The 25,932-nt window shown below is 41.7% G+C and overlaps 1 protein-coding gene across 1 annotated transcript in view; it reads left to right on the forward strand.

The window, feature by feature from the left end:
• Positions 1 to 25,630, forward strand: part of LOC139464370 (sorbitol dehydrogenase-like) — a 32,836-nt gene extending 7,206 nt beyond the window's left edge. Inside the window, exons 5-9 of the mRNA XM_071245902.1 lie at positions 5,075 to 5,193; positions 9,554 to 9,619; positions 10,160 to 10,329; positions 24,944 to 25,065; positions 25,477 to 25,630. Coding sequence (XP_071102003.1) covers positions 5,075 to 5,193; positions 9,554 to 9,619; positions 10,160 to 10,329; positions 24,944 to 25,065; positions 25,477 to 25,630 — 631 coding nt within the window. The remainder of the gene's footprint in view (positions 1 to 5,074; positions 5,194 to 9,553; positions 9,620 to 10,159; positions 10,330 to 24,943; positions 25,066 to 25,476) is intronic.
• Positions 25,631 to 25,932: the final 302 nt, after the last annotated feature.

Raw genomic sequence — 25,932 nt, forward strand, 5'->3', positions numbered from 1 at the left:
TAGCCTGCGTGACATTTATAGGCCGTGCAGATTTTAAGTTAATTGCGTTGTTGGGAGGAAGCCTGGACGTGCCACCTTCGTTATTCCCGTTATTTGAAGACTCACCATCAGCTGTTGCCACCTGTACTATACATACTCGCTGTGTTTCTCTCCCGGTTGTCCTTGCCTGCTTTTCTCCTCTCACAAGTTTATGGTTGATGGCTGCTCTTCTCTTGGGAGGCATCACATAATGTCGAGTTGATAATCGAAAGGTAAATCTCCCTGGGTTGAACTTCGAGCGCAGAGCGAAATAAATCCGATACAATTAGTGCTGAAATGGATGGTTCTTGAAGCGAAAGCGATTAGATACGTCGACACGTGTGTACGTGAAGAGAGACTATAGACGATGGAACGATGTAGGGATGACGCTTATGGCCCCACAGTGCAAGATCTAGTGCCCTGGGCATGGTGCAGGGTGCTGACCCGGGGGACATTTAGTTACAGGTGTGATTGAGTTACAGCAGTAAGTAGCCTATGGTTTGGATAAGCGCAATATAGCCATTTAGTAGTTAGTACTAAATGCAATAACTAGTCGCTTGTTTTTTTTGTTTTTTTACCTCAGTGAGTTGAATAGATTTGGATACAGATTGCTGAGTAGGCGTATTATTTATGCGTTTGCTGATGAGCAAGCGTTTTGGACATTTCGGCGCCAAGGATGAATGACCCTTCTTTTTGCAGTTGTTGCAGTTTTCTTTGCAAGAGCATTTGGGTGGCTGGTTGCATGATGTTTACAGTTTGTACATTGGGTGGGCCTTTTCCTGTATGCCATAGTTTCTATGCCCTTACGACCTAGGTTAAGGCGGTCTGGGACTGACTGACTTAGTAATGTGAGGATTACTACTCATGTGCATGTCGTGCCCATTGATTTGATCCTGAACGCGAATAGGATTGTTGCTTGACTGATTTTCTTTCTGGCTTGACGGACAAGTTTTTGTCCAGGTTTACAGCGCACTTTGGGGTATCCCATTATAGTTTGATTTCATTAATGCTTTTGGGCATGTCAATTGATTCTGTAAGGTTGTCCCCAACAACAACGTAGTCTCTCCCACGCTAATTTATTCTTATAATATATTTGTGCTTCAGGTCTTTGGCAATACCTTGAGCTGTTAGAATCATATTAAGACCTTGGGAGAAGTTTGTGCTGAAGCTTTTTCCTCCTTGGTTTGTGGTCTTCTGTTCTGTTCTGTCTTCGACTCTGATGAGACCATTCTTTGTCTTTTCTGTTCGATTTTAGCCTTGGGTGGGTTGTATTGAGGCTGTTTTCATTTAACCATGCCTTTGAGCCCAGGAGCACTAGAATCGATTTTTTCTTTGTTTTGAGTTCCGGAAAACGTGAATCTGTCCTGAAAACGGCCAGGGACATTTACTGTGGCTTGACTATCAGTTATGTTTTATGGCAGTTTTTCTGGTGACCAGAGTGAAGGGACCTCTACAAATCACTTTTAAGATAAAGGCCTTTCCCCCAGCATCAAATACATAAAAATCGCACAGGTAAAATGTAGTTCACTGAACCTGACTACACAAAACATCCGGTATATACATTGAATGAGTGAGTGAGTGAATATTTATAGTCACATCGGCAATATTTCAGCCATATCGTGACTAAATCAAGTTAGACAATAATAATACATACATTTTTATCATAAAAACTGTCGTCAAAGGACAGTAAAATAACTAGATTATCACAGATGTACATTTTAAGACTAGTATGGAACCATAAAAAAGTACTACCATAAATAACAATACAGTATAAAAACGGGGCTAGGAATCGCCAGCAATTAAAAGTAGGACACCATACTAGGAACCGTGGGGACTTACAATACTTCTGCTACCTGCACGGTTCCCCAGCAGGATTTACACCATCCCTTAGCCGCTGGCGATTATCATCAAGTTTAGCCAAATTAAAACAAACAAGTATACTACGACTAAAACGGTAGTAGGAATAAATTTACCTCGAATGATGTGGACTTACATACCTTCTCGGGGGGACAATAATTTTACAGTACTTCAACCCCCTTTGAAGATACAGCCACTAACAAACTCAGTTACAAGTTAAACACTACTATACAGTAAAAAGGTAACTATGTACACATATTCAAAATTTATCTACTAGTTCAATTTCTTTTAAAAAACTAATTATTAAATGAGAGGACACATTATTAAAAAGATCCATTATTGATGTTGCACTGAAATATTTATCCCTTGTGATGGAAAAATCAGTACAGTCAAGCAGGACATGCTTGACTGTGATTCTCTCATCACAAGGGATACAGAATGGAGGATCCTCACCTTTCAATATATATTCATTTGTATATCTTGAATGGCCAATACGACATCGTCGTATAATGACCTCATCAAATCTGGACTGACAACCCAAGTAGGTATAACCGATATTTGGTTTAATTTCATGTAATTTATTGATACCTACTTGGGTGTCCCACTTCTTTTGCATCAGATCCCTGATGTAACATCTGATCACTGGTTTATAATCACTGTATGGAATTTGAAGTGGTGTCACAGATTTGTTGAGGGCAGCTTTTGCAGCAGCATCGGCCATCGTGTTACCAGTTATGCCAACATGACTGGGTAACCAACAGAAAACGATGTCGTATTGGCCAGTAGCAAGAACATTATATAATTCGACAATTTCTAATAAAAGTGGATTATGACATGCATTATTTTGAATGGCCTGAAGACATGAAAGAGAATCAGAAAATATGATAAATTGATGATATTGGGATTGTTGATGAATGTATTCAAGAGCTGTTAGAATAGCTTTAGATTCTGCTGTAAAAATGGAACAAGCATCAGGTAATGGTATATACATTGGATATATGTTATTGGAAAATGTTGGTGGCCTGATATTCGACAAACGGTGCGTCAAAACGCAGCCATTGTCGATTTGTAATATCCTTAACGGCATTGTTTTCACACTTGTTCAAAAATGTCATTGAGCAAAACAGTAAAGCAAAATGCACGTGCAAGTCATGGCATTCGTAACTCGCGGTTGTGGCTATAAAAAGGCAAGCATAAGCCAGTAATGTGTCATTCAATTGTCAACATTCTTCAAATTCGAAAATGCCGAGAATCATCCCTGCCGATCGGAGCATCGCCATAGGACGTATCCCAAGAGTTGAATCGTAGTCTTGCACGCCACTTCAACGTCCACCACAGCACCATTTGCCGCCTTTGGGATCGATACACACAGTTCAATTCTTCTGCAGACCGTCCGAGAACCGGCCGACCAAGAGTTACCATGATCGCTACATTCGACTGTTCCACCTACGTCATCGCAATGCCACATCTACGGAGGCTGCGGGTCTCATCCCTGGTTTGGGGAGAATATCGGACCAGACTGTCAGGAGCCATCTTCGCGAGGCTGGAATCCGACCCAGAAGACCCGTTACGGTCCCTGTTTTGTAACAGATCGATCAACAGCGACGATTGCGTTGGTGCCATACCTTACAGACCTGGAATCTGTGAAACTGGAGACGAGTGTGAGTTAGCGATGACTCGCGATTTCTTCTTCACCGGCGAGACGGAAGACAGCGTGTTTATCGTCGTCGAAATGAGCGTTTGCCCCACACTGTGTACGTGAATTCGACAATTTCGGTGGCGGTAGTGTCATGGTGTGGGGGGCCATATCCTACACCACGAGATCTGACTTGGTTGTGGTTCAAGGAAATTTGACAGCAAATCGCTACATGAATCAAATTCTTCAACCTCACCTTCTTCCAATCATTGACCGCCAGAGGGAGTTTCAACATGACAACGCTCCACCGCACACAGCTCGTATCACGGTAGACCACCTACTTAATGCCAACATCAACGACTTGCCCTGGCCGTCGAGATCTCTAGATCTCAACCCAATCGAACACCTCTAGGATGAACTCGATCGATGTGTACGTTAACGTCGGAACACGCCACAGACACGTTACAAGCAGAACGGCGCAGAATTCCGCAGGACAGAATTCGTACACTTATCCAGTCAGTGCCGAGGAGATGCAGAGCCGTGATTGCTCTCCGGGGCGGTCACACGAGATACTGAGTACCGCGCTACCCTGTGGCCTTATGTGACATGACAGTGATTAGTTTTCAATGCCTTTGTATAACGACAACATGTGACTATCGATCTCCAAAATTTGTATCTATGATATTAGATTAAATATATCGACTTTATTAGGTACAATACATTTACTAAAAATCTACCAGTGCGTTTCCTTTTTTTGAAAAGTGTATATAAACAGAGCAGTCAAAGATAAAAATGAAATCATATCAATACATAAACAGAAATTCTGTGAATACTAAATTTCGCAATAGATATATGTACCCTACTCACACACATGAGTCCCAAAGAGGGACAGCTCCGGCGAAATTGCTATGGCAACCTCTAAAACACTTGAAGCAACAACAACAACTAACCCCTACTTACACTGCTATGAGTTGTAATGCTACTTTTTTCACTTGACGAGGTGAATAAACCTGTGTACCATGAGACCTTCTGCTGTAAAATATATCTCATTAAAACCAGATGGACATCACGTCAAAACGACCTTTCGCGAACTTCAAATCCTGACTCCGCTTTGAAATAAATACTTCCAGCTTGGCCATCCGTCCGTACAGACCGGTCACTTAGAAGACGGTGTTTAGTCAGTCAGATAGCTAGATGTTTAATAGCTCTTCTGGTACGAGTTACATGTGTCTAAAGCTGAAACGTCTTTCAGACACAGTAGACCGAAGTAAACCTTCTGCTGACACAGTTCAAAGTAACCATGAATAGGTAACCACCTTACAATGAATAAGTAATGATTACTTCAGTGTATGTTACAAGAACTATCTTGAACTCGCAATCGAACTCTCACTTTGGTAACTAGAAGTCCGAACAAGGTCAGTTGTGATGTGTCACAAGCAGGTGACGTCACATAAAATATTATGACATTATGACATCCATCCATCCATCCATCCATATTGCCAATCAAAGAAGTATTATTTAACGTGTAATGATAATGATACCACACTTTGTTTTACAACCTAGACTTCCAGACAACGTGAGCATGGAGGAGGGAGCCATGTTGCAGCCTCTGTCTGTTGCTGTCCACGCCTGTAACCGTGTCAACGTCTACCTGGGAGCCACAGTGCTCGTGTGTGGAGCAGGTAGGCGATCTTGTTACCAAACCTGAGCTACACACTTGACGCAGGTAGGCGATGTTGTTACCACCCCAAAGCCTTGCACTTCACGCAGGTAGGCGATGTTGTTACCAGCTCAAAGCCACAACTTGACACAGGTAAGCGAAGCTGTGACCAAACCCGAGCTACACACTTGACACAGGTAAGCGATGTTGTTACCACCCCTAAGTCACACACTTGATACCACAGGCAGGTAGCTCCAAGCCACATACTTGACACAGCTGGTCGATGTTGTTACCATATCTAAGCCACGCACTTGACACATGGAAGCGATGCTGTTACCAGCCCCAAGCCACGCACTTGACAGGGTAGGCGAGGTTGTTACCAGCTCCAAGCAACGCACTTGACACAGGTAGGTGATGCTGTTACCCGTTCCAAGACACTTACTTGACACAGGTAGGTGATGTTGTTACCAGCCCCAAGACACTTACTTGACACATGTAGGTGATGTTGTTACCACCCCAAAACTACACACTTGACACATGTAAGCGATGTTGTTACCCGTTCCAAGACACTTACTTGACACAGGTAGGTGATGTTGTTACCAGCTCCAAGACACATACTTGACATAGGTAGGCGATGTTTTAACAACCCCAAGCTACGCACATGACACTTGCTGGTCGATGTTGTTACAACCTCAAAATCACGCACTTGATACAGGTAGTCGATTCTGTTACCAGCTTCAAGCCACATACTTGACACAGCTGGTCGATGTTGTTACCAGCTCTAAGCCACGCACTTGACACATGGAAGCGATGCTGTTACCAGCCCCAAGCCACGCACTTGACAGGGTAGGCGATGTTGTTACCACCCCAAAACTACACACTTGGCACATGTAAGCGATGTTGTTACCCGTTCCAAGACACTTACTTGACACAGGTAGGTGATGTTGTTACCAGCTCCAAGCAAAGCACTTGACACATGTAAGCGATGTTGTTACCCGTTCCAAGACACTTTCTTGACACAGGTAGGTGATGTTGTTACCACCCCAAAACTACACACTTGACACATGTAAGCGATGTTGTTCCCAGCCCCAAGCAACGAACTTGACATGGGTAGGCGTTGCTGTTACCAGTTCCAAGACACATACTTGACACAGGTAGGTGATGTTGTCACTAGCCCCTAGCCGTACAACTTGACACAGGTAGGCGATGTTGTTACTAGCCCCTATCCATGCAACTTGACACAGGTAGGCGATGTTGTTACTAGCCCCTAGCCATACAACTTGACACAGGTAGGCGATGTTGTTACTAGCCCCTAGCCATACACTTGACACAGGTAGGCGATGTTTTTACTAGCCCCTAGCCATACAACTTGACACAGGTAGGTGATGTTACCAGCCCCTAGCCATACAACTTGACACAGGTAGGCGATGTTGTTACCAGCCCCTAGCCATACAACTTGACACAGGTAGGCGATGTTGTTACTAGCCCCTAGCCATACAACTTGACACAGGTAGGTGATGTTGTTACTAGCCCCTAGCCATACAACTTGACACAGGTAGGCGTTGTTGTTACTAGCCCCTAGCCATGCAACTTGACACAGGTAGGCGATGTTGTTACCAGCCCCTAGCCATACAACTTGACACAGGTAGGCGATGTTGTCACCAGGCCCTAGCCATACAACTTGACACAGGTAGGTGATGTTGTTACTAGCCCCTAGTCATACAACTTGACACAGGTAGGCGATGTTGTTACTAGCCCCTAGCCATACAACTTGACACAGGTAGGTGATGTTGTTACTAGCCCCTAGCCATACAACTTGACACAGGTAGGCGTTGTTGTTACTAGCCTATAGCCATACAACTTGACACAGGTAGGCGTTGTTGTTACTAGCCTCTAGCCATGAACTTGACACAGGTAGGCGATGTTGTTACTAGCCCCTAGTCATACAACTTGACACAGGTAGGCGATGTTGTCACCAGCCCCTAGCCATACAACTTGACACAGGTAGGCGATGTTGTTACTAGCCCCTAGCCATACAACTTGACACAGGTAGGTGATGTTGTTACTAGCCCCTAGCCATACAACTTGACACAGGTAGGCGTTGTTGTTACTAGCCCCTAGCCATGCAACTTGACACAGGTAGGCGATGTTGTTACCAGCCCCTAGCCATACAACTTGACACAGGTAGGCGATGTTGTCACCAGGCCCTAGCCATACAACTTGACACAGGTAGGTGATGTTGTTACTAGCCCCTAGCCATACAACTTGACACAGGTAGGCGATGTTGTTACCAGCCCCTAGCCATACAACTTGACACAGGTAGGTGATGTTGTTACTAGCCCCTAGCCATACAACTTGACACAGGTAGGCGTTGTTGTTACTAGCCTCTAGCCATACAACTTGACACAGGTAGGCGTTGTTGTTACTAGCCTCTAGCCATGAACTTGACACAGGTAGGCGATGTTGTTACTAGCCCCTAGTCATACAACTTGACACAGGTAGGCGATGTTGTCACCAGCCCCTAGCCATACACTTGACACAGGTAGGCGATGTTGTTACCACCCTGAAACCAGACACTTGACAGTATTACTGCATCCATTAACTATAAGTCCCACACCACATGCCATCATATGTTTGCCATTGTAAATATAACAAAGCAGGAATAGGCAACAACTTGGCGAAAACATAAACTTTCTAGTTTTGACAAAGGAGTGATGCGGCGATCAGTATATCGACTGCTGTCGCAACAGAGAAGACATACAAGATTCGATCAATGCTCCCCCAACAGCCCTCAAAATAGCCCATCAACATCATCTACATCAACATCGCCCTACACGAGTTGGGTTTTCAATACAACGCACGGGGTAATGATATATGTGTTTTCAGAATGACATATTCAATTCTTTATGTGACTTCACATTACCTCACATTACTCGCTCCAGCCATACAGAGGTCGGTCAAAGCTGATTCCAATGAGTCAAAGGCCCGCTATTGATTTAATATTATTGGCCATTTGATGTTTTGCGAGTAAGTTCCCTATCATTACATATGAGAAACAAGATCCTTGACCTAACACTAATAGTTATCTTCTCATAAAACGTTTGTGCTGTACATCCCATGTACGCTGCTAGTGTGTTTGTACTGTACATACTATGCATGGTGCTAGTGTGTTTGTACTGTACATACTATGCATGGTGCTAGTGTGTTTGTACTGTACATACTATGCATGGTGCTAGTGTGTTTGTACTGTACATACTATGCATGGTGCTAGTGTGTTTGTACTGTACATACTATGCATGGTGCTAGTGTGTTTGTACTGTACATACTATGCATGGTGCTAGTGTGTTTGTACTATACATACTATGCATGGTGCTAGTGTGTTTGTACCATACATACTATGCATGGTGCTAGTGTGTTTGTACTGTACATACTATGCATGGTGCTAGTGGGTTTGTACCATACATACTATGCATGGTGCTAGTGTGTTTGTACTGTACATACTATGCATGGTGCTAGTGTGTTTGTACTGTACATACTATGCATGGTGCTAGTGTGTTTGTACTATACATACTATGCATGGTGCTAGTGTGTTTGTACTGTACATACAATGCATGGTGCTAGTGTGTTTGTACCATACATACTATGCATGGTGCTAGTGTGTTTGTACTATACATACTATGCATGGTGCTAGTGTGTTTGTACCATACATACTATGCATGGTGCTAGTGTGTTTGTACTGTACATACTATGCATGGTACTAGTGTGTTTGTACTGTACATACTATGCATGGTGCTAGTGTGTTTGTACTGTACATACTATGCATGGTGCTAGTGTGTTTGTACTGTACATACTATGCATGGTGATAGTGTGTTTGTACTGTACATACTATGCATGGTGCTAGTGTGTTTGTACTGTACATACTATGCATGGTGCTAGTGTGTTTGTACTGTACATACTATGCATGGTGCTAGTGTGTTTGTACTATACATACTATGCATGGTGCTAGTGTGTTTGTACTGTACATACTATGCATGGTGCTAGTGTGTTTGTACCATACATACTATGCATGGTGCTAGTGTGTTTGTAATGTACATACTATGCATGGTTCTAGTGTGTTTGTGCTATACATACTATGCATGGTGTTAGTGTGTTTGTACTGTACATACTATGCATGGGGCTAGTGTGTTCGTACTGTAATACTATGCATGGTGCTAGTGTGTTTGTACTGTACATACTATTCATGGTGCTAGTGTGTTTGTACTGTACATACTATGCATGGTGCTAGTGTGTTTGTACTATACATACTATGCATGGTGCTAGTGTGTTTGTACTGTACATTCTGCGTGTGCTGTACTTTCATGTCAACTCCTATATCACTGCAGGTCCTGTTGGCCTTCTCTGTATGTTAACGGCACGTGCACGTGGAGCAGCCAAAATATTAATAACAGGTTTGTTAAAATCCTTGGTCTCCAACTTCAGTCTATTAAGACCGATTCCGTGTTCTAGTGGTAGAGAGTCCATCCAGAGAGCGGAAGGTCGGGGTTCGATCCCCGGCGAAGATGGTACTTGGTGTTACCCTGCCTGACACTCGCCATTAAGTGGCTAAAACAAGGAATGGTCGGCTCTGAGTCAGTATACTGTGTCTGAGTGTCAAACTGCGGCATTATCAGCGAGCTAGCACTATAAAATCGGCATCCGTCCGGACTGGTACAAGCCTAAAAACCACCAGTTGGTACATTGTATACCAGTATATCGGTACCCATGAATAATGAGTTGTGGCTAACACTGCGCGGGGTTCCGAATTCGGTCGTGAGTCGTTTTGTGGTTCACAATGTAATGACCTGCACCACTTTGGGCTTTCCTTCCACACAAATCTGGAACATCATGATGCAATTGGAAAACTGTTCGAAGTGGCATTAAACCCGACTCATTCAGTCACTCGCTCTTCACAAGTGCATCAAAAGATCGTATGTACTTTCTTATTGCAGATATCAATGAAGACAGACTGAAGTATGCAAAGAGGGTGGGCGCTGACCACATTGTTCTGGCGGGAGACCCACAACAAACAGCACGTACCATCCAGGATTCACTTGGAGGTGCTGCTGATGTTACCATCGAGTGCAGTGGCGCGCCGTCAAGCGTCACCACAGCCATATATGTAAGTGTAAGCACACGTTGTAACATTGCTCAGAGGGTCACCACAGCCACATATGCAAGTGTAACCGTACGTTGTAGCATTGCGTAGAGGGTCACCAAACCCATATATGTAAGTCTAACCATACGTTGTAACATTGCGCAGAGGGTCACCACACCCATATATGTAAGTCTAACCATACGTTGTAACATTGCGCAGAGGGTCACCACACCCATATATGTAAGTGTAACAGTACGTTGTAACATTGCGCAGAGGGTCACCACAGCCATATATATAAGTGTAACCAAACGTTGTAACATTGCGTAAAGGGTCACCACAGCAAGATATGTAAGTTCAAGCAAACGTAGTAACATTGCGTAGAGGGTCACCACAGCGAGATATGTAAGTGTAACCATATGTTTGACATTGGGTGGGGGGTCACCACACCCATATATATAAGTGTAACCATACGTTGTAACATTGCGTAGAGGGTCACCACAGCCACATATGTAAGTGTAACCATACGTTGTAACATTGCGTAGAGGGTCACCACAGCCACATATGTAAGTGTAACCATACGTTGAAACATTGCGTAGAGGGTCACCACAACCAAATATGTTAGATAAACCATACGTTGTAACATTGCGTAGAAGGTCACCACAGCCAATTATGTAAGTGTAACCATATGTTGTAACTTGGCGTAGGGGGTCACCATACCTATATATATAAGTGTAACCGTACGTTGTAACATTGCGTAGAGGCTCGCCACAGCCAGATATGTAAGTGTAACAGTACGTTGTAACATTGCAAAGAGGCTCGCCACAGCCAGATATGTAAGTGTAACCATCTGTTGTAACTGTGCGTATGGGGGTTACCACACCCATATATGTCAGTGTTACCGTACGTTGTAACATTGTGTAGGGACACAGGACACTTCTGTTACTATACGTTGCGACACTGAGTACAGGGTTGCCACAGGCGTATATGTGAGTGTTACCATGCGTTGCAACACTGAGTACAGAGTTACCACAGGCGTATATGTGAGTGTTACTATACGTTGCAACACTGAGTACAGAGTTACCAAATGCGTATATGCGAGTGTTACTATACGTTGCGATACTGAGTACAGAGTTACCACAGGCGTATATGTAAGTGTTACTATACGTTGCGATACTGAGTTCAGAGTTACCACAGGCATATATGTAAGTGTTACTATACGTTGCGATACTGAGTACAGAGTTACCACAGGCGTATATGTAAGTGTTACTATACGTTGCGACACTGAGTGCCGAGTTACCACATGCGTATATGTGAGTGTTACTATACGTTGCAACACTGAGTACAGAGTTACCACATTTGTATATGTAAGTGTTACTATACGTTGCGATACTGAGTGCCGAATTACCACATGCGTACATGTAAGTACTATACGTTGCGATACTGGGTACAGAGTTACAACATTTGTATATGTAAGTGTTACTATACGTTGCGATACTGAGTGCCGAATTACCACATGCGTATATGTGAGTGTTACTATACGTTGCAACACTGAGTACAGAGTTCCGAAATGCGTATATGTAAGTGTTACTATATGTTGCAACACTGAGTACAGAGTTCCGAAATGCGTATATGTAAGTGTTACTATACGTTGCAACACTGAGTACAGAGTTACCACAGGCGTATATGTAAGTGTTACCATACGTTGCAACACTGAGTACAGAGTTACCACAGGCGTATATGTAAGTGTTACCATACGTTGCGATACTGAGTACAGAGTTACCACATTTGTATATGTAAGTGTTACTATACGTTGCGATACTGGGTACAGAGTTACAACATTTGTATATGTAAGCGTTACTATACGTTGCGATACTGAGTACAGAGTTACCACAGGCGTATATGTAAGTGTTACTATACGTTGCAACACTGAGTACAGAGTTCCGAAATGCGTATATGCGAGTGTTACTATACGTTGCAACACTGAGTACAGAGTTACCACAGGCGTATATGTAAGTGTTACCATACGTTGCAACACTGAGTACAGAGTTACCACAGGCGTATATGTAAGTGTTACCATACGTTGCGATACTGAGTACAGAGTTACCACATTTGTATATGTAAGTGTTACTATACGTTGCGATACTGGGTACAGAGTTACAACATTTGTATATGTAAGCGTTACTATACGTTGCGATACTGAGTACAGAGTTACCACAGGCGTATATGTAAGTGTTACTATACGTTGCGATACTGGGTACAGAGTTACAACATTTGTATATGTAAGCGTTACTATACGTTCCGATACTGAGTACAGAGTTACCACAGGCGTATATGTAAGTGTTACTATACGTTGCGACACTGAGTACAGCGTTACCACATGCGTATATGTAAGTGTTACTATACGTTGCGATACTGAGTACAGAGTTACCACATGCGTATATGTGAGTGTTGCGTCATAGGGCACTTCTAAGTCGATATATAATCAGGGTTCACATTTTTGTTGCAAAATCAAACGCAATTAAAGTGCTTAGTGGTGTAAGAAAATAAACGATCTATATTAGCGCTTTTATGCCTGAAAAGTGTTTTACTTATTGTCATCCGGTTTGGTCTAAAACTCATCATAAAAATTCCATTGGCTACAGACACTACAAAATGATATACTCACATGCAAAAGAAACGCAAGTGGTTTTAAGCAAAAAGGTAACAAACACGGAACCATAAATTGATACGAGTTTTAGCATGTAGTGAAGCCTGATGGTGTTAACAATATTTTTGGTTGCATTTTGGAAGCCCCGAGTAAAAACAAAACATAAATAACGAATCGCCAAAATGCACCATTTCAATGAATATGTGGGTATCATGCACCCATTTCTCGCGAAATCGAAAATGCACGAACTGTCACGAACTGTAGTGGGTATAAAAATAGTGGCCGATTCTTGGCCCTACCACTCCTTGGTCAACAATGCCACGCCTCACTCAAATTCAGAGAAACCAGGCTATTGGACGTTTGGAAGCTGGAGAGTCTGTCCAAGATGTTGCCTGTCATTTCAACGTTAACATAACCACAATTTACCGTCTCCTGCATCGATACAATGCTACACAGACCACAGATGACATTCCTCGGAGCGGTCGTCCTAGGGTCACCACATCTCGACAAGATCGGCAGATAACACGTCAACACCAGCGACATCCGCTCCTAACTGCAAGTGAAAGTGCTCGACAGACCATAGGAACACATAATCGACCCATTAGCCGGGACACTGTGATCCGACGTCTCCGTTCCAACAACCTCAGATGTCGCCGACCAGCACGTTGTCCTGTTCTCCAACCACGGCATCGACAAGCACGACTTCAGTGGGCACAGGGTCATCACAATTGGCATCATCGTGAGTGGAGGCGTGTCATCTTCTCTGATGAAAGTCGCTTTTGTGTCTCAAATGCAGACGGAAGAGTCAGAATTTGGCGGCGTCGAGGTGATCGTTTCGCTGACAGAAACGTTGTGGAAAAGGATCCATTGGGTGGACCTAGCGTCATAATATAGGCAGGGATTGGACTTAATGCGAGACTTGGACCCATGTGCTTTCTGAATGTTGGTCAAGGTCGGGGACACGGCGTCACTGCTCAGCGGTATATCGACCAAGTGATCAGACCCCACCTTGTTCCATGTTTTTGCACAACATCAACAACACATTTTCCAGCAGGACAACGCTAGTCCCCATGTTGTCAGAGCTACCATGACTTTTCTGCAACAACACAACATCCGTGGCCAGCCCTCAGCCCTGATCTGAACCCCATCGAACACTTGTGCACAACTGCTCTGGATGTCTGCAGGAGGATCCCTAGGGCCTTCACAAATCGTCTGATCCACTCAATGTACAGGAGATGTGTGGCAGTGATCAAAGCTAATGGTGGTCACACCAGGTATTGACTGAATTTTGGGTATTGACCCGAAACTGTGTAAGCCCTTAACATTTGAATTTTTTTTTTATGTCATCTGCCTTTTAATCCATTAAACTGTCTTCAGTCATTTTTTTGTCAATCTTGCCCTATTAGTATTTCTTGTCTTTACTGTTGAAAATAGATAACATGTATACTGCATACTCGACTTGCGTTTCTTTTGCGTGTGAGTATAAAATTGAAGAAATAAAAAGTCTCTTGAAGTAGACAGTTTATTACAAAAAACAAAGAGGGCGGGTATGTGTTTTGACAAAGCAGCCTTTTTCCTGTCTGATAAAGTAGACGAAACATGATTGAAAATAACGTAAATAAACTGAAAGTAGCAGGGGTTTCTTTCTGAAAATACATGGTAATCAATTTCAAGTAAGTTTTATCAAATCCTTTCAAAACATATAGATACTAGTATCAAGAACAATAAGTGAAATGATAAATATCTAGGCAACAGACTCACTTTCTTTTTATTTGGGGCTACGGACGCTACATTTTGCAAAGTGTCTAATTGGTGAACAGACGAACTTTAATACGAGTGAGTGAGTGAGTGAGTTAAGATTTATAGTCACATCGGCAATATTTCAGCCATATCGTGACTAAATCAAGTTGGACAGTAATAATACATAAATATAGACATTAAAATCTGTCGACAAAGGACAGTAAAAACACTAGACCATCACAGATGTAGATTGTAAAACTAGCATAACAGAATAAAATTTGTAACAATTCATAACAATACACAATAAAAATGGGCTATAGATCACCAATAGCCAAAGGTAGGTCACCATACTAGGTACCATGGGGACTTACGATACTTCTGCTACCTACATGGTAACCCTGCAGGATTTACACCATCGCTCTGGCTACTGGTGATTGTCAGCAAGTTTAAGCCAAATCAGTTAAAAACAACAAGAATTCTACGATTAAAAACATGGAAAATGAAAAATACTTTGAATGAAATAGGACTTATGTACCCTCTCAGGGGGACAATTATTTTACGCTACTTCAACCCCCTTTGAAGGTACAGCCACTAACAATCACAGTTATATAATCATTTTACCAAATTAAAAGCACATACTTTATACAATACATATCAAAATTTATCAATCAATTCTATTTCTTTTAAAAAAGCAATAATAAGATGAGAACTTACCTTAAAAAGATCCTTCATAGATGAAACCTTGAAATAATTGTCCCTTGTGATGGAAAAATCAACACAGTCAAGCAGGACATGCTTGACTGTGATTCTTTCATCACAAGGGATACAGAATGGAGGATCCTCACCTTTTAACAAATATTCATGAGTATAACGAGAATGGCCAATACGACATCGTCTTAATACGACTTCTTCAAATCTGGACTGACAGCCCAAGTAGGTATAACCAATATCTGCTTTAATTGCATGTAATTTATTTATACCCACTTGAGTGTCCCACTTCTTCTGCATTAGGTCTTTGATATAGGATCTAATAACAGGTTTATAGTCACTGTATGGTAGTAGAAGTGGTGTCACAGATTTGTTGAGAGCTGCCTTTGCTGCAGCATCAGCCATAGTGTTACCCGTGATTCCAACATGACTGGGCAACCAGCAAAAGACGATGTCGTATTGGCCAGTAGCAAGGTCAATATACAATTCTAAAATATCTAAAATGAATGGATGATGCGAAGAGCTCAGATTTGATTGCCTGTAGACACGATAATGAATCAGAAAAGATGATGAACCGTTTACAACTGTACTGTTTTGGGATATATTCTAAAGCAGTTAATATTGCCTTGGCTTCAGCAGTGAAAATGGAGCTATGGTCTGGTAAGCGAGATGAGACGGTTTTGGATCCAATGACAGCAGCACTTGAGACTGTGCTGCCGTCCTTGGATCCATCTGTAAAAATAGAACGGTCGGATTCGTATTGAGCTCTAACTTGTAAATATTCTTGCTGATATACTAATTGATTTGTGTCTTGTTTTTTAAATTGTGTGAGAGTCAAGTCCACCTCCGGTCTGATAAGTTGCCAAGGAGGGGAAGACAGAAGCCTGAAAGGAGAAATATTATCTAAATCAATATGTGCAGCTGTAATGTGGGGTTTGATCCGAATGCCTAGTGGTGGGACCAGCTTAGGCTTACTATGAAAAAGGTCTTCGTAATGGGGTTGAAATATACAGTTATATGCAGGGTTTGACGGGTTAGAACGTAATTTTGCAATATATTGAAGCGATAATTTGATACGCCGCTGCTTTAACGATGGTTCATCAGCTTCTACATATAAGCTTTCTACAGGAGACGTTCGAGAGGCGCCAAGACATAGTCTTAGGCCCTGATGGTGAATAGAATCTCATTTTTGTAAATTGCTCTTACAGGCTCCACCATAAACGATGGAGCCATAACTAATTTAGAGCGGATTAGAGACCTATACAAGTGTAGGAGAGTTGATTGATCACCTCCCCACTTCGTGTTGGCAACAACTTTCAACAAATCTAGAGCCTTCAGGCATTTAGTTTTAAGATAGTTAATATGCGGTTTAAAAGTTAAATGGTGATCGAAAATGAGACCCAGGAACTTGGCCTCCTTTACAACCTTGATAGGAGTGCCATGTAAAAGTAGTTCTGGGTCTTTGTGGTGCTTGTATTGTCTACAAAAATGAATATAATTGGTCTTAGCTTTTGAAAACCTAAAACCATTTTCAAGACACCATTTTTCGATTTTGTTGAGACATAGCTGTAACTGTCTCTCGATGGTACGCATATTTTTACCACGACATGAAATATTAAAATCGTCCACAAAAAGTGAACCATCAATGGAATCATTTAAAACCTTTGACAGACTATCAATCTTGATGCTAAACAGAGTTACAGACAAAATACTGCCTTGTGGGACACCCTGATCCTGATTATAATGGTCAGACAGGGTGGAACCCACACGAACCTGAAATTGTCGGTCTGTTAAAAATTTGGATATAAATTGAGGCAAACGGCCTCTTAACCCCAAATTATGTAGATCTTTTAAAATACCATGCTTCCAAGTGGTATCATACGCTTTTTCTAAATCAAAAAAGATTGATACTGCATGCTGATTATTGACAATTGCATTTTTGACAAAGGATTCTAAACGTACCAGATGATCAATGGTACTTCTATTCTGACGGAAACCACATTGTATGTTACTTATAAGATTGTTAGTTTCCAAGTACCACACCAGTCGATTGTTTACCATTCGCTCCATGGTTTTGCACACACAGCTAGTTAGTGATATTGGTCTATAATTAGAAGGATCACTATGGTCCCTACCAGGTTTAGGTATGGGGACAACTATAGCATTACGCCATGAAGGAGGAAAATTTCCTGACGTCCATATCTGATCAAATATATCAAGAAGCGTCTCTAAACATGAATTAGGTAAAAGCTTTAGGAGCTGATAATGAATATTATCATCTCCCGTTGCAGTGTCGTGCGCTTGACCAAGTGCAGTATTTAGCTCGTGTAGCGAAAATACCTCATTATAATCTTCTCCATTTTGAGAAGTAAAATCAACCCTCTTCATTTCCTGCTGTTTCTGATATGTTTGAAACTTGGGATCGTAATTCGTCGAGGAAGAGTGTTTGGCCAGCGTCTCGCCCAATTTATTAGCAATGTCCACTTTATCAGTTAATAAATGGTCACCTTCCTTGAGATGGTGGACAGTCGATTTTGAGCCTTTACCTTTAATTTTAGCAATCATGTTCCAAACCTTGGATATCGGCGTGCGAGAATTAATTTTAGAGACATAATTTCTCCAAGACCTACGCTTATTCTGTTTGAATGTGCGGCGTGCCTTGGCATTTGTTATTTTAACATGATCTAGATTATGTACAGTTGGATGTCTGCGGAAATATTTCTCCGCTTTTTTCCTGCACTTCCTAGCCTGTTTGCAGTCTTTATCAAACCATGGTTTTCGTATGTGTGGATTTGCAGAGGACTTTGGAATGGTTATGTTGGCAATTTCGTTTAAAATATCAGACAACAGCTGAATAGGATCAGTGATATTCCTGAACACATCAGTCTTCAACCTGTCAGTACAGAGTTCCTGAAAGGAAGGCCAGTTGGCTTTGGTAAAGTTCCACCTTGATGTGGGTGGAACGTCAGATGGATTATTTGCTGTTAGGATGGAAGGAAAATGGTCGCTGCCACACAAGTCATCGTGGACCGACCACGTAAATTCGTTCAAAAGATTTGAATCTGTTAGTGACAGATCTAAAGCGGAATAGGTTCCAGTAACAGGATGTAAATAAGTATTTGATCCATCATTGTAAATGCATAAATTATTGTCAGAAATAAAATCTTCAAGTACTTTCCCCTTAGGATTAACGTTAACACTTCCCCACAGAGGGTTATGTCCGTTTAAATCACCCATGATAATGCAAGGCTTAGGGAGCTGATCATATAAGGATTGAAGCTCTGATCTCTGAAGCACAGAGGAAGGAGAGATATACAGAGAACACAAAGTAAAGGTTATGTGTAAAGTCAGTCGCACTGCAACAGCTTGGAGATTAGTACGAAGTGAAACAGGGCTGTGGATCACTCCCTGCTTCACCAAAACAGTAGATCCTCCAGTAGCTTTAACACCTGGTGGAGAAAATGAATTATAGGAACTGTACCGGCGCAAATCAAAGGTGTCGGTTTCTTTGAGATACGTCTCTTGGAGACAGATTGCTGATGGCGTAAAATCTTGAATTAAAAGGTGTAACTCGTTAAAATTGGTCCTGAGACCTCTGCAATTCCACTGTACTAGTGGATGGGAAATGGTCATGTTACTGGTGGGTGAACGGGAGATCTATTTCTCCCACTTCGTGGCGACTTACTTCTGTTGCGCCCTTGGAGATGAGGAGAGACATCCATGTCCTCCAGAGTCTGAAAACGATTGTATATCTGAATCGGGTCCCGATGACCCTTTGAGACACGATCTGAAGTTTTGGAATAATCAACCTTTTTGATGGCATTTTTAACAACAGGGGATGGATTTGGATTTGGAGCCGGAGCAAGTTCCGGCGCTGACACCTTGAACGGTGTTGACACAGTTGCTGATGGTGATGAAGTATCAGTTTGAGAAGAAGAACTGGATTGTATCAAGGAGTAGTGTGCTGTGGAAACCCAAGTGATGTCTGTCTGGCACTGAACGGATGCCATGGATTTTGGATGTGTGCGAGACACAGCAGCTGAGTAGGATACAGCTGCAGGTGTAGAGACAGTAGCCATGATTAGCCGTTTAGCTTCAAGGAAGGTGATATTCCTTTCATGTTTTAATTTCACAATCTGATGCTGGATTTTAAATTTGGGACAGGACTTCGAAGAAGCCACGTGGTCTCCTGAACAGTTTGCACATTTAGGTGTTTTGGTACACCTCACCTCACTTTCGTGATCATGTTCTCCACATTGGTGACATATCTTGCGGTTGTTACAAGATTGTGCACCGTGTCCAAACTGCTGGCACTTGTAACAACGAAGCGGATTTGGGATGTACCTGTCCACTTCGATGTGAAAATAACCTGCTTTTATATGTTTTGGAGGAGCTGATTTTGAAAATGTCATCAGATAAGTGTTGGATTTAATGATTGATTCTTCTCGTTTGTATGTGAAACGTTTCACATGTGTCACACCTTGATCTTGTAATTCATCAGCAATTTCACTTTCAGACATATCATAGCGACAACGGTCCCTATCTCTGACAATCCCTTTGCTGGAATTTAGACTTTTATGTGGGGAAATGAGTACAGCAGTAGAAACCAAAAGATTAGCAGCTTGTAATGTTGTAGACTGCTTTTGAGTCTTGCATTCAACAAGCAGTAATCCAGACCGAAGTTTTTTTAACATCTTTGACATCACCAGCAATGCCATAAAGTGCTTTGGAAATGGCAAAAGGATTTAGTTTCAATGGTGAACCATCAGCAGCGGAAACGACTAAAAATCGAGACCAACTATTAGAAAGATTCTTTGGAATGGCATGTTCCTCATCAGAGGAATCATCTAAAGAACGTTTTGTTTTTTTGGTTTGAGCCATGGTGAAGTTGTATATGGTTCACCATCCCAGCTCCCCACCCACCATGGAGTATCACAAGGACAATGCTATAAGCCAGTGGATTTCCAACTGGCAGCACCAAGGATACTGGGATGGTATACTCAAGTAGATTAACGAAAATTCAATTAATCCACCGGATTGGCCCATGAGCCACCGCCTTCTAGGCATACGACTCTAGGCAATTTATATTTTCCACAATCAAAATACCAGATTTGTCACAATTTTTATTGGCCAAGTCCTTAAGTAGAAAGTTCAATCAAAAGTGATATAAATACAATACAGTCACATCGGCAATATATCACAAACACAATAAGTGCTCAGGGCTCGGCATGACCAGCCGATTGATAGGACCGGGCCCATCCTACCACCCGTCTAGGCGAAGTAAGGGTCGAAGTGGTGTATTGGGCAAAGGAACGCTATTCCTGGAACCAGTGCCCTCAACCACCAGACTCCCGTCCTCCGCCGACACAGGGACGCAACCAACGGCAAACAGGTTGCCCATTTTAGTCGCCTCATACGACCAGCAATGGGAGGCTGTGGAAATATTCTGCCCCGGTTCCACACGGGGGAAGAGCTATTAGCGTTACCCAGCACTCACCACGAGGAGGTTGCTCTTCACGAGTGCCACTTTAATACGATAAAATCGAATGTTAAATGTCAAATGGACGACTTTTTTCTTTGGAAATTACTAAATAGATTGGGATAACCTGTAACATATAAAATAAAGCACAAACAGGCATCTGTTGACATTACAAAACATATGCAGAAAATACACTCTTCAAAAAAAGAAAAGCATAGTTAGAAAATAAGGATATTTATAAAGCGGATGTAAAAGTATCTACACAGAATATGCGTTAACATAATCAAATGAAATTAGACACAGTGATCGACAAAAGTGTTGTCGTCATTGTCAGCATTAATTCAGTTCAGTCATAGCACATGTGTAGCCACAAGGCGGCGTCATGGTCAGTATCTGGTCGCAACACCTCTTGAAGCCGTCACTGCTCGACACCTCCTTTGCACAGATTGCACAATTGTACAAGTCGTCGGATTATTTCGTGGGGAATTCTTCGCCATTCCTCCTGTAAGGCGTTGGCGAGTTGTGCCAGTGTGTTGGGACGCTGGTGACGTTGACGGACAGCGTCGATCAAGTTCGTCCCACAAATGTTCAATCGGGTTGAGATCAGGCGATTTGGACGGCCATGGAAGGACATTCGATGTTCTCATTAACAAGGAAATTAACTGTTGCACGTGCTGTGTGGGGCCGAGCGTTGTCATGTTGGAACAGCTCCCTCTGGCGGTCCAAAGTTGGGAGGAGGCGAGGACGCAGAATTTGGTCTATGTATCGGTTTGCTGTAAGATTGCCTTGGACAACCACTAACTGTGATCTACCCGTGTGGGATATGGCTCCCCACACCATGGCACTCCCTCCACCAAATCGGTCCACCTGTCGAACGCAGTCCGGCGCAAAACGTTCATGTCGACGTCGGTATACACGTTGTCTTCCATCCCGTTGTTGAAGAAAAAAACGTGACTCATCACTGAACCAAACGCGTTGCCAGTTCCTGAGATCCCATGTCTGTACTCTGTTGCACCGCCGGACACGTCGTTGACGGTGTAGACGTCGCAAGACAGGTCCAACTTTTGGTCGTCTCGCTCGAATTCCCCCTTCCCTCAGGTGATATTTGATGGTTTGGTCGGAAATTCTTCGCATACCAGGCACTTGTCCTGCAGTTTCCGTTGCTGTAGCATATTGATTCCGAAGGTGATGCAACCGGATGTACCGATCTTGAGTTAAGGTGGTCACTCTTGGTCTTCCACTTCTGGGATGATCTTGAGTCGAATTAGTGCGGGTATATCGATCCCATGGTCGAGATATGGTGCTTTGGTGAACGTTGAAGTGTCTTGCAACGGCAGACTAGGACTCCCCTGCTTCCAAACGTCCAATGGCGATATTTCGGTCAGCTGCAATTAATCTTGGCATTTTTCGATCTCCGTTCACGTCAGAAAATTTAGAATTTTGTACGGTCTTTTATAGTCAGTGTCTCTACTCTTGTTTCCAACACTTTGCACGTGCATTGTGTCGACAACTTTTTCTGAAAGCAATTTTTGCATTTTTGCTGATAAAAGTTTACAAAAAAAGATTTGAGATGTGTTTGCGCGTAATGCACAACAAACATGACATGATTAACGGGAATCAAACATAAGAATCGTCTTTATGACGATTGCTGGGGAAAAAAAATCTAATTGGAATTCTCAAAACACCTATGCGGTTGTTTTTTTGAAGAGTGTAGCAATGTTTGAGACTCACCTGCTTACATAATCAAGATCTTACCTGATACTCTTGCCATTTTTCACAAAGTTGGTATTTCGAATGTTGGAAAAACAACAACAAAAAAGCAATGCTTAAACACAATTTCTTGACACATGAAAAGTTACAACGCCATGTTTGTTCATAAACACTGAAAGTAGTCCCTCTTTGACATTTGATATTTGCATCACTATTCGCATGTGACCCAATCGGATATAATTTTTATCGGTTGGCTTTATCCTGCCAGGAAGCCTAACCATTATATGTTACAAAATATTGTATGTAAAATTCAGGAAAATAAAACAGAACACGTCCCATTTTAATTCTGGAAACCCAAAAGTCCAGAAACTCTACGGTCTTTTCCCAGTCTCGGTCAAAGGTATTTACAAAAATAAGCATGCTGTTTTCATGGGAACATACTAAGGAAGAAAAAATGAAAAGAAAATAGGAAAAAAAATCAATATTTACACCATTTTCCTTTACTCAAAACTCATGTTTTTCTTTCGCAAATACTTAACTTGTATTCCATCAAGTATCATACACAAAATGTAACTCATTCTAACTTAATTCAACGATTTTATAGCGATATTGAAATAGTTCGCCCATGGGCAAGAATAGTTTCCATTACACAAAACTTATGTGTTTGTTTCGCAAATATATTTTAATGCATTCCTTCACGTATCATGACACAAAATTTAACTCATTTTAACTTAATTCAACGATTTTATAGGGATATTGAAATAGTTCGCCCATGGGCGAAAAAAAGCTTTGGCCCATGGGCGAGAATATTTTCCTTTACTCAAAACTCATGTTTTTGTTTCGCAAATATTTAACTTGTATTCCATCAAGTATCATACACAATATTTAACTCATTTTAACTTAATTCAACGATTTTATAGCGATATTGAAATAGTTCGCCCATGGGCGAGAAAAAGCTTTGGCCCATGGGCGAGCATATTTTCCTTTGCTCAACAGTTTTAGTTTCGCAAATACATTAAGGGATTATAAGCATGACACATCTCATTTTAACTTAATTCAGCTAATTTTTGGCGTTATTAAAATATTTCGCCCATGTTTTCGTCAGTCCCTTTAAAGAATTAACTAATTGTTTACAAAGTATATTGTATCATGTGAAACACACTTTGTATTATATCATTACATTACTATTTTAAAAGGGCCTTTGGTTGGATGTTTCCTTTGCAGAAGTTTTACAAATTTCACCTTTTTTACATATTACAACGATCTTTAATGAACCCGGCCTTATCTCTCAAAACGTTTTGACAGTTTATCATACAAATTCATGCGCGTGTTCACCAATATATTGGCGTTATTTTCCAACGAATTAAAGTTTAGTTTGTTTCTTTTTCACTTCCCATTTTATGTCTCATTAATACATGACACTGGGAAATTAAGTGACAATAGATATACAATATACAGGTACATGTGCGCGTATTTAATGGGGAAAAAAACCGATTCGTCTTTTATTGCATAACGTCTAGCTTATCGTTGAATTAAGTTAAAATGAGTTAAATTTTGTGTATGATACTTGATGGAATACAAGTTAAATATTTGCGAAACAAAAACATGAGTTTTGAGTAAAGGAAAATATTCTCGCCCATGGTGTAAATATTGAGTTTTTTAACCTTTTTTTTCATTTTTTCTTCCTTAGTATGTTCCCATGACAACAGCATGCTTATTTTTGTAAATACCTTTGGGCCTGCCCATGGGCGAGATGGTGTAAATATTGAGTTTTTTAACCTTTTTTTTTCATTTTTTCTTCCTTAGTATGTTCCCATGACAACAGCATGCTTATTTTTGTAAATACCTTTGGGCCTGCCCATGGGCGAGATGGTGTAAATATTGAGTTTTTTAACTATTTTTTTCATTTTGTCTTCCTTAGTATGTTCCCATGACAACAGCATGCTTATTTTTGTAAATACCTTTGACCGAGACTGGGAAAAGACCGTAGAGTTTCTGGACTTTTGGGTTTGTTTTGGGGCGTGTTAAAGGCAAATTTTCAGATACAAATTTGAGATAAGCCTTCAAGTGAAGATTTGTATGCTAATGTAGAGAAATGTAATGCATTTTGTAATTCTAACAATCAAGCTCAATTAAAGTTAGTGAAAATTTAGGTTGCAATTTATTACGAAAAATCTAATGCCAAATGAAACCTGAAAGTAAATAACGTCACGTCAAGACAGTACAACTACAAGATGAAAAAGTATATATGACCTTCTTTTCATCCTGTAAGTAATCATATAGGTCCTTAACAAGCTTGTCTAAAAAAGATGACCCATGATTGTGACCAGGCCGATATGTGTTATCTTCCCCAGGCCACGGCAACAGGAGGAAGGATTGTTCTTGTTGGACTGGGCCCAGCAGAGCTACAGCTGCCACTGATCAGCGCCCAGTGTAGAGAGGTCGACATCCTGGGAATGGTTACATTAGCCAACACGTAAGTATCACCTGAGCCGATTTTAATTTTATTAAGATGTCAACGATAAACACTAGCGACAATGTCTGTAACAAAAATGAGTAAATATACATACATACATACATACAGACAGACAGACAGACAGACAAACACCGTTGTGTCGAACTAACGATTGTCTCGAAGTAAAAGCATGGTCCCAGCTGCGTATTCCTTCTTTATTAATCATTTCGGTAGTGTCGAAGTATTTACGCAGGTCCCTTCAACGTCGACACAACGGTGTTTGACTGTAAATAGCAAATAGGCAAGTAGATTAAAATTATGCACTAATTAAAGCTGTCATGCCTTTGGCTCCTGAACATGAACCTATGTGTCTTCTTGTTAGCTACTACCCTCAAACAGGCATCCCCACATTAAACCTGGGGTTCTTTCCAGGTACCCTGCAGCTCTGGCCATGGTGACCAGTGGTCAGGTGGACGTGAAGCAGCTTATCACTCACCGATACAGGCTGGAGGAAGCGCTTGACGCCTACGAAGCAGCGAGACGCAGAGAGGGGGTTAAGATCATCATCAACTGTCAGAGAAAGTGACGCAACCATACACTGTGTCAGGTGTCTTTCAAAGTCATTATTTCCAACCAGGAATCGGCTACTGTACTCAGCATCTTGCCCATGTTGTACAATAGTAGTCCATATGAAAACGTACACGAATTACTCAGTGATCAAATCCGAATAGGTGTTTTATGTATCATGAGGGAGTATGGGTTAACGCTGCTTTTAGCAATATTCCAGCAATATCACGACGGGGGATACCAGAAATGGGCTTTACACATTATACCTAGGTGGGGAATCGAACCCGGGTCTTCAGAACAGAACAGAACAGAACTTTATTA

The sequence above is a fragment of the Haliotis cracherodii genome, unplaced genomic scaffold (genome assembly GCF_022045235.1).
Source record: "Haliotis cracherodii isolate W230 unplaced genomic scaffold, xgHalCrac1.p SCAF_1, whole genome shotgun sequence".
In the NCBI taxonomy this organism is placed as follows: Eukaryota; Metazoa; Mollusca; class Gastropoda; order Lepetellida; family Haliotidae; genus Haliotis; species Haliotis cracherodii.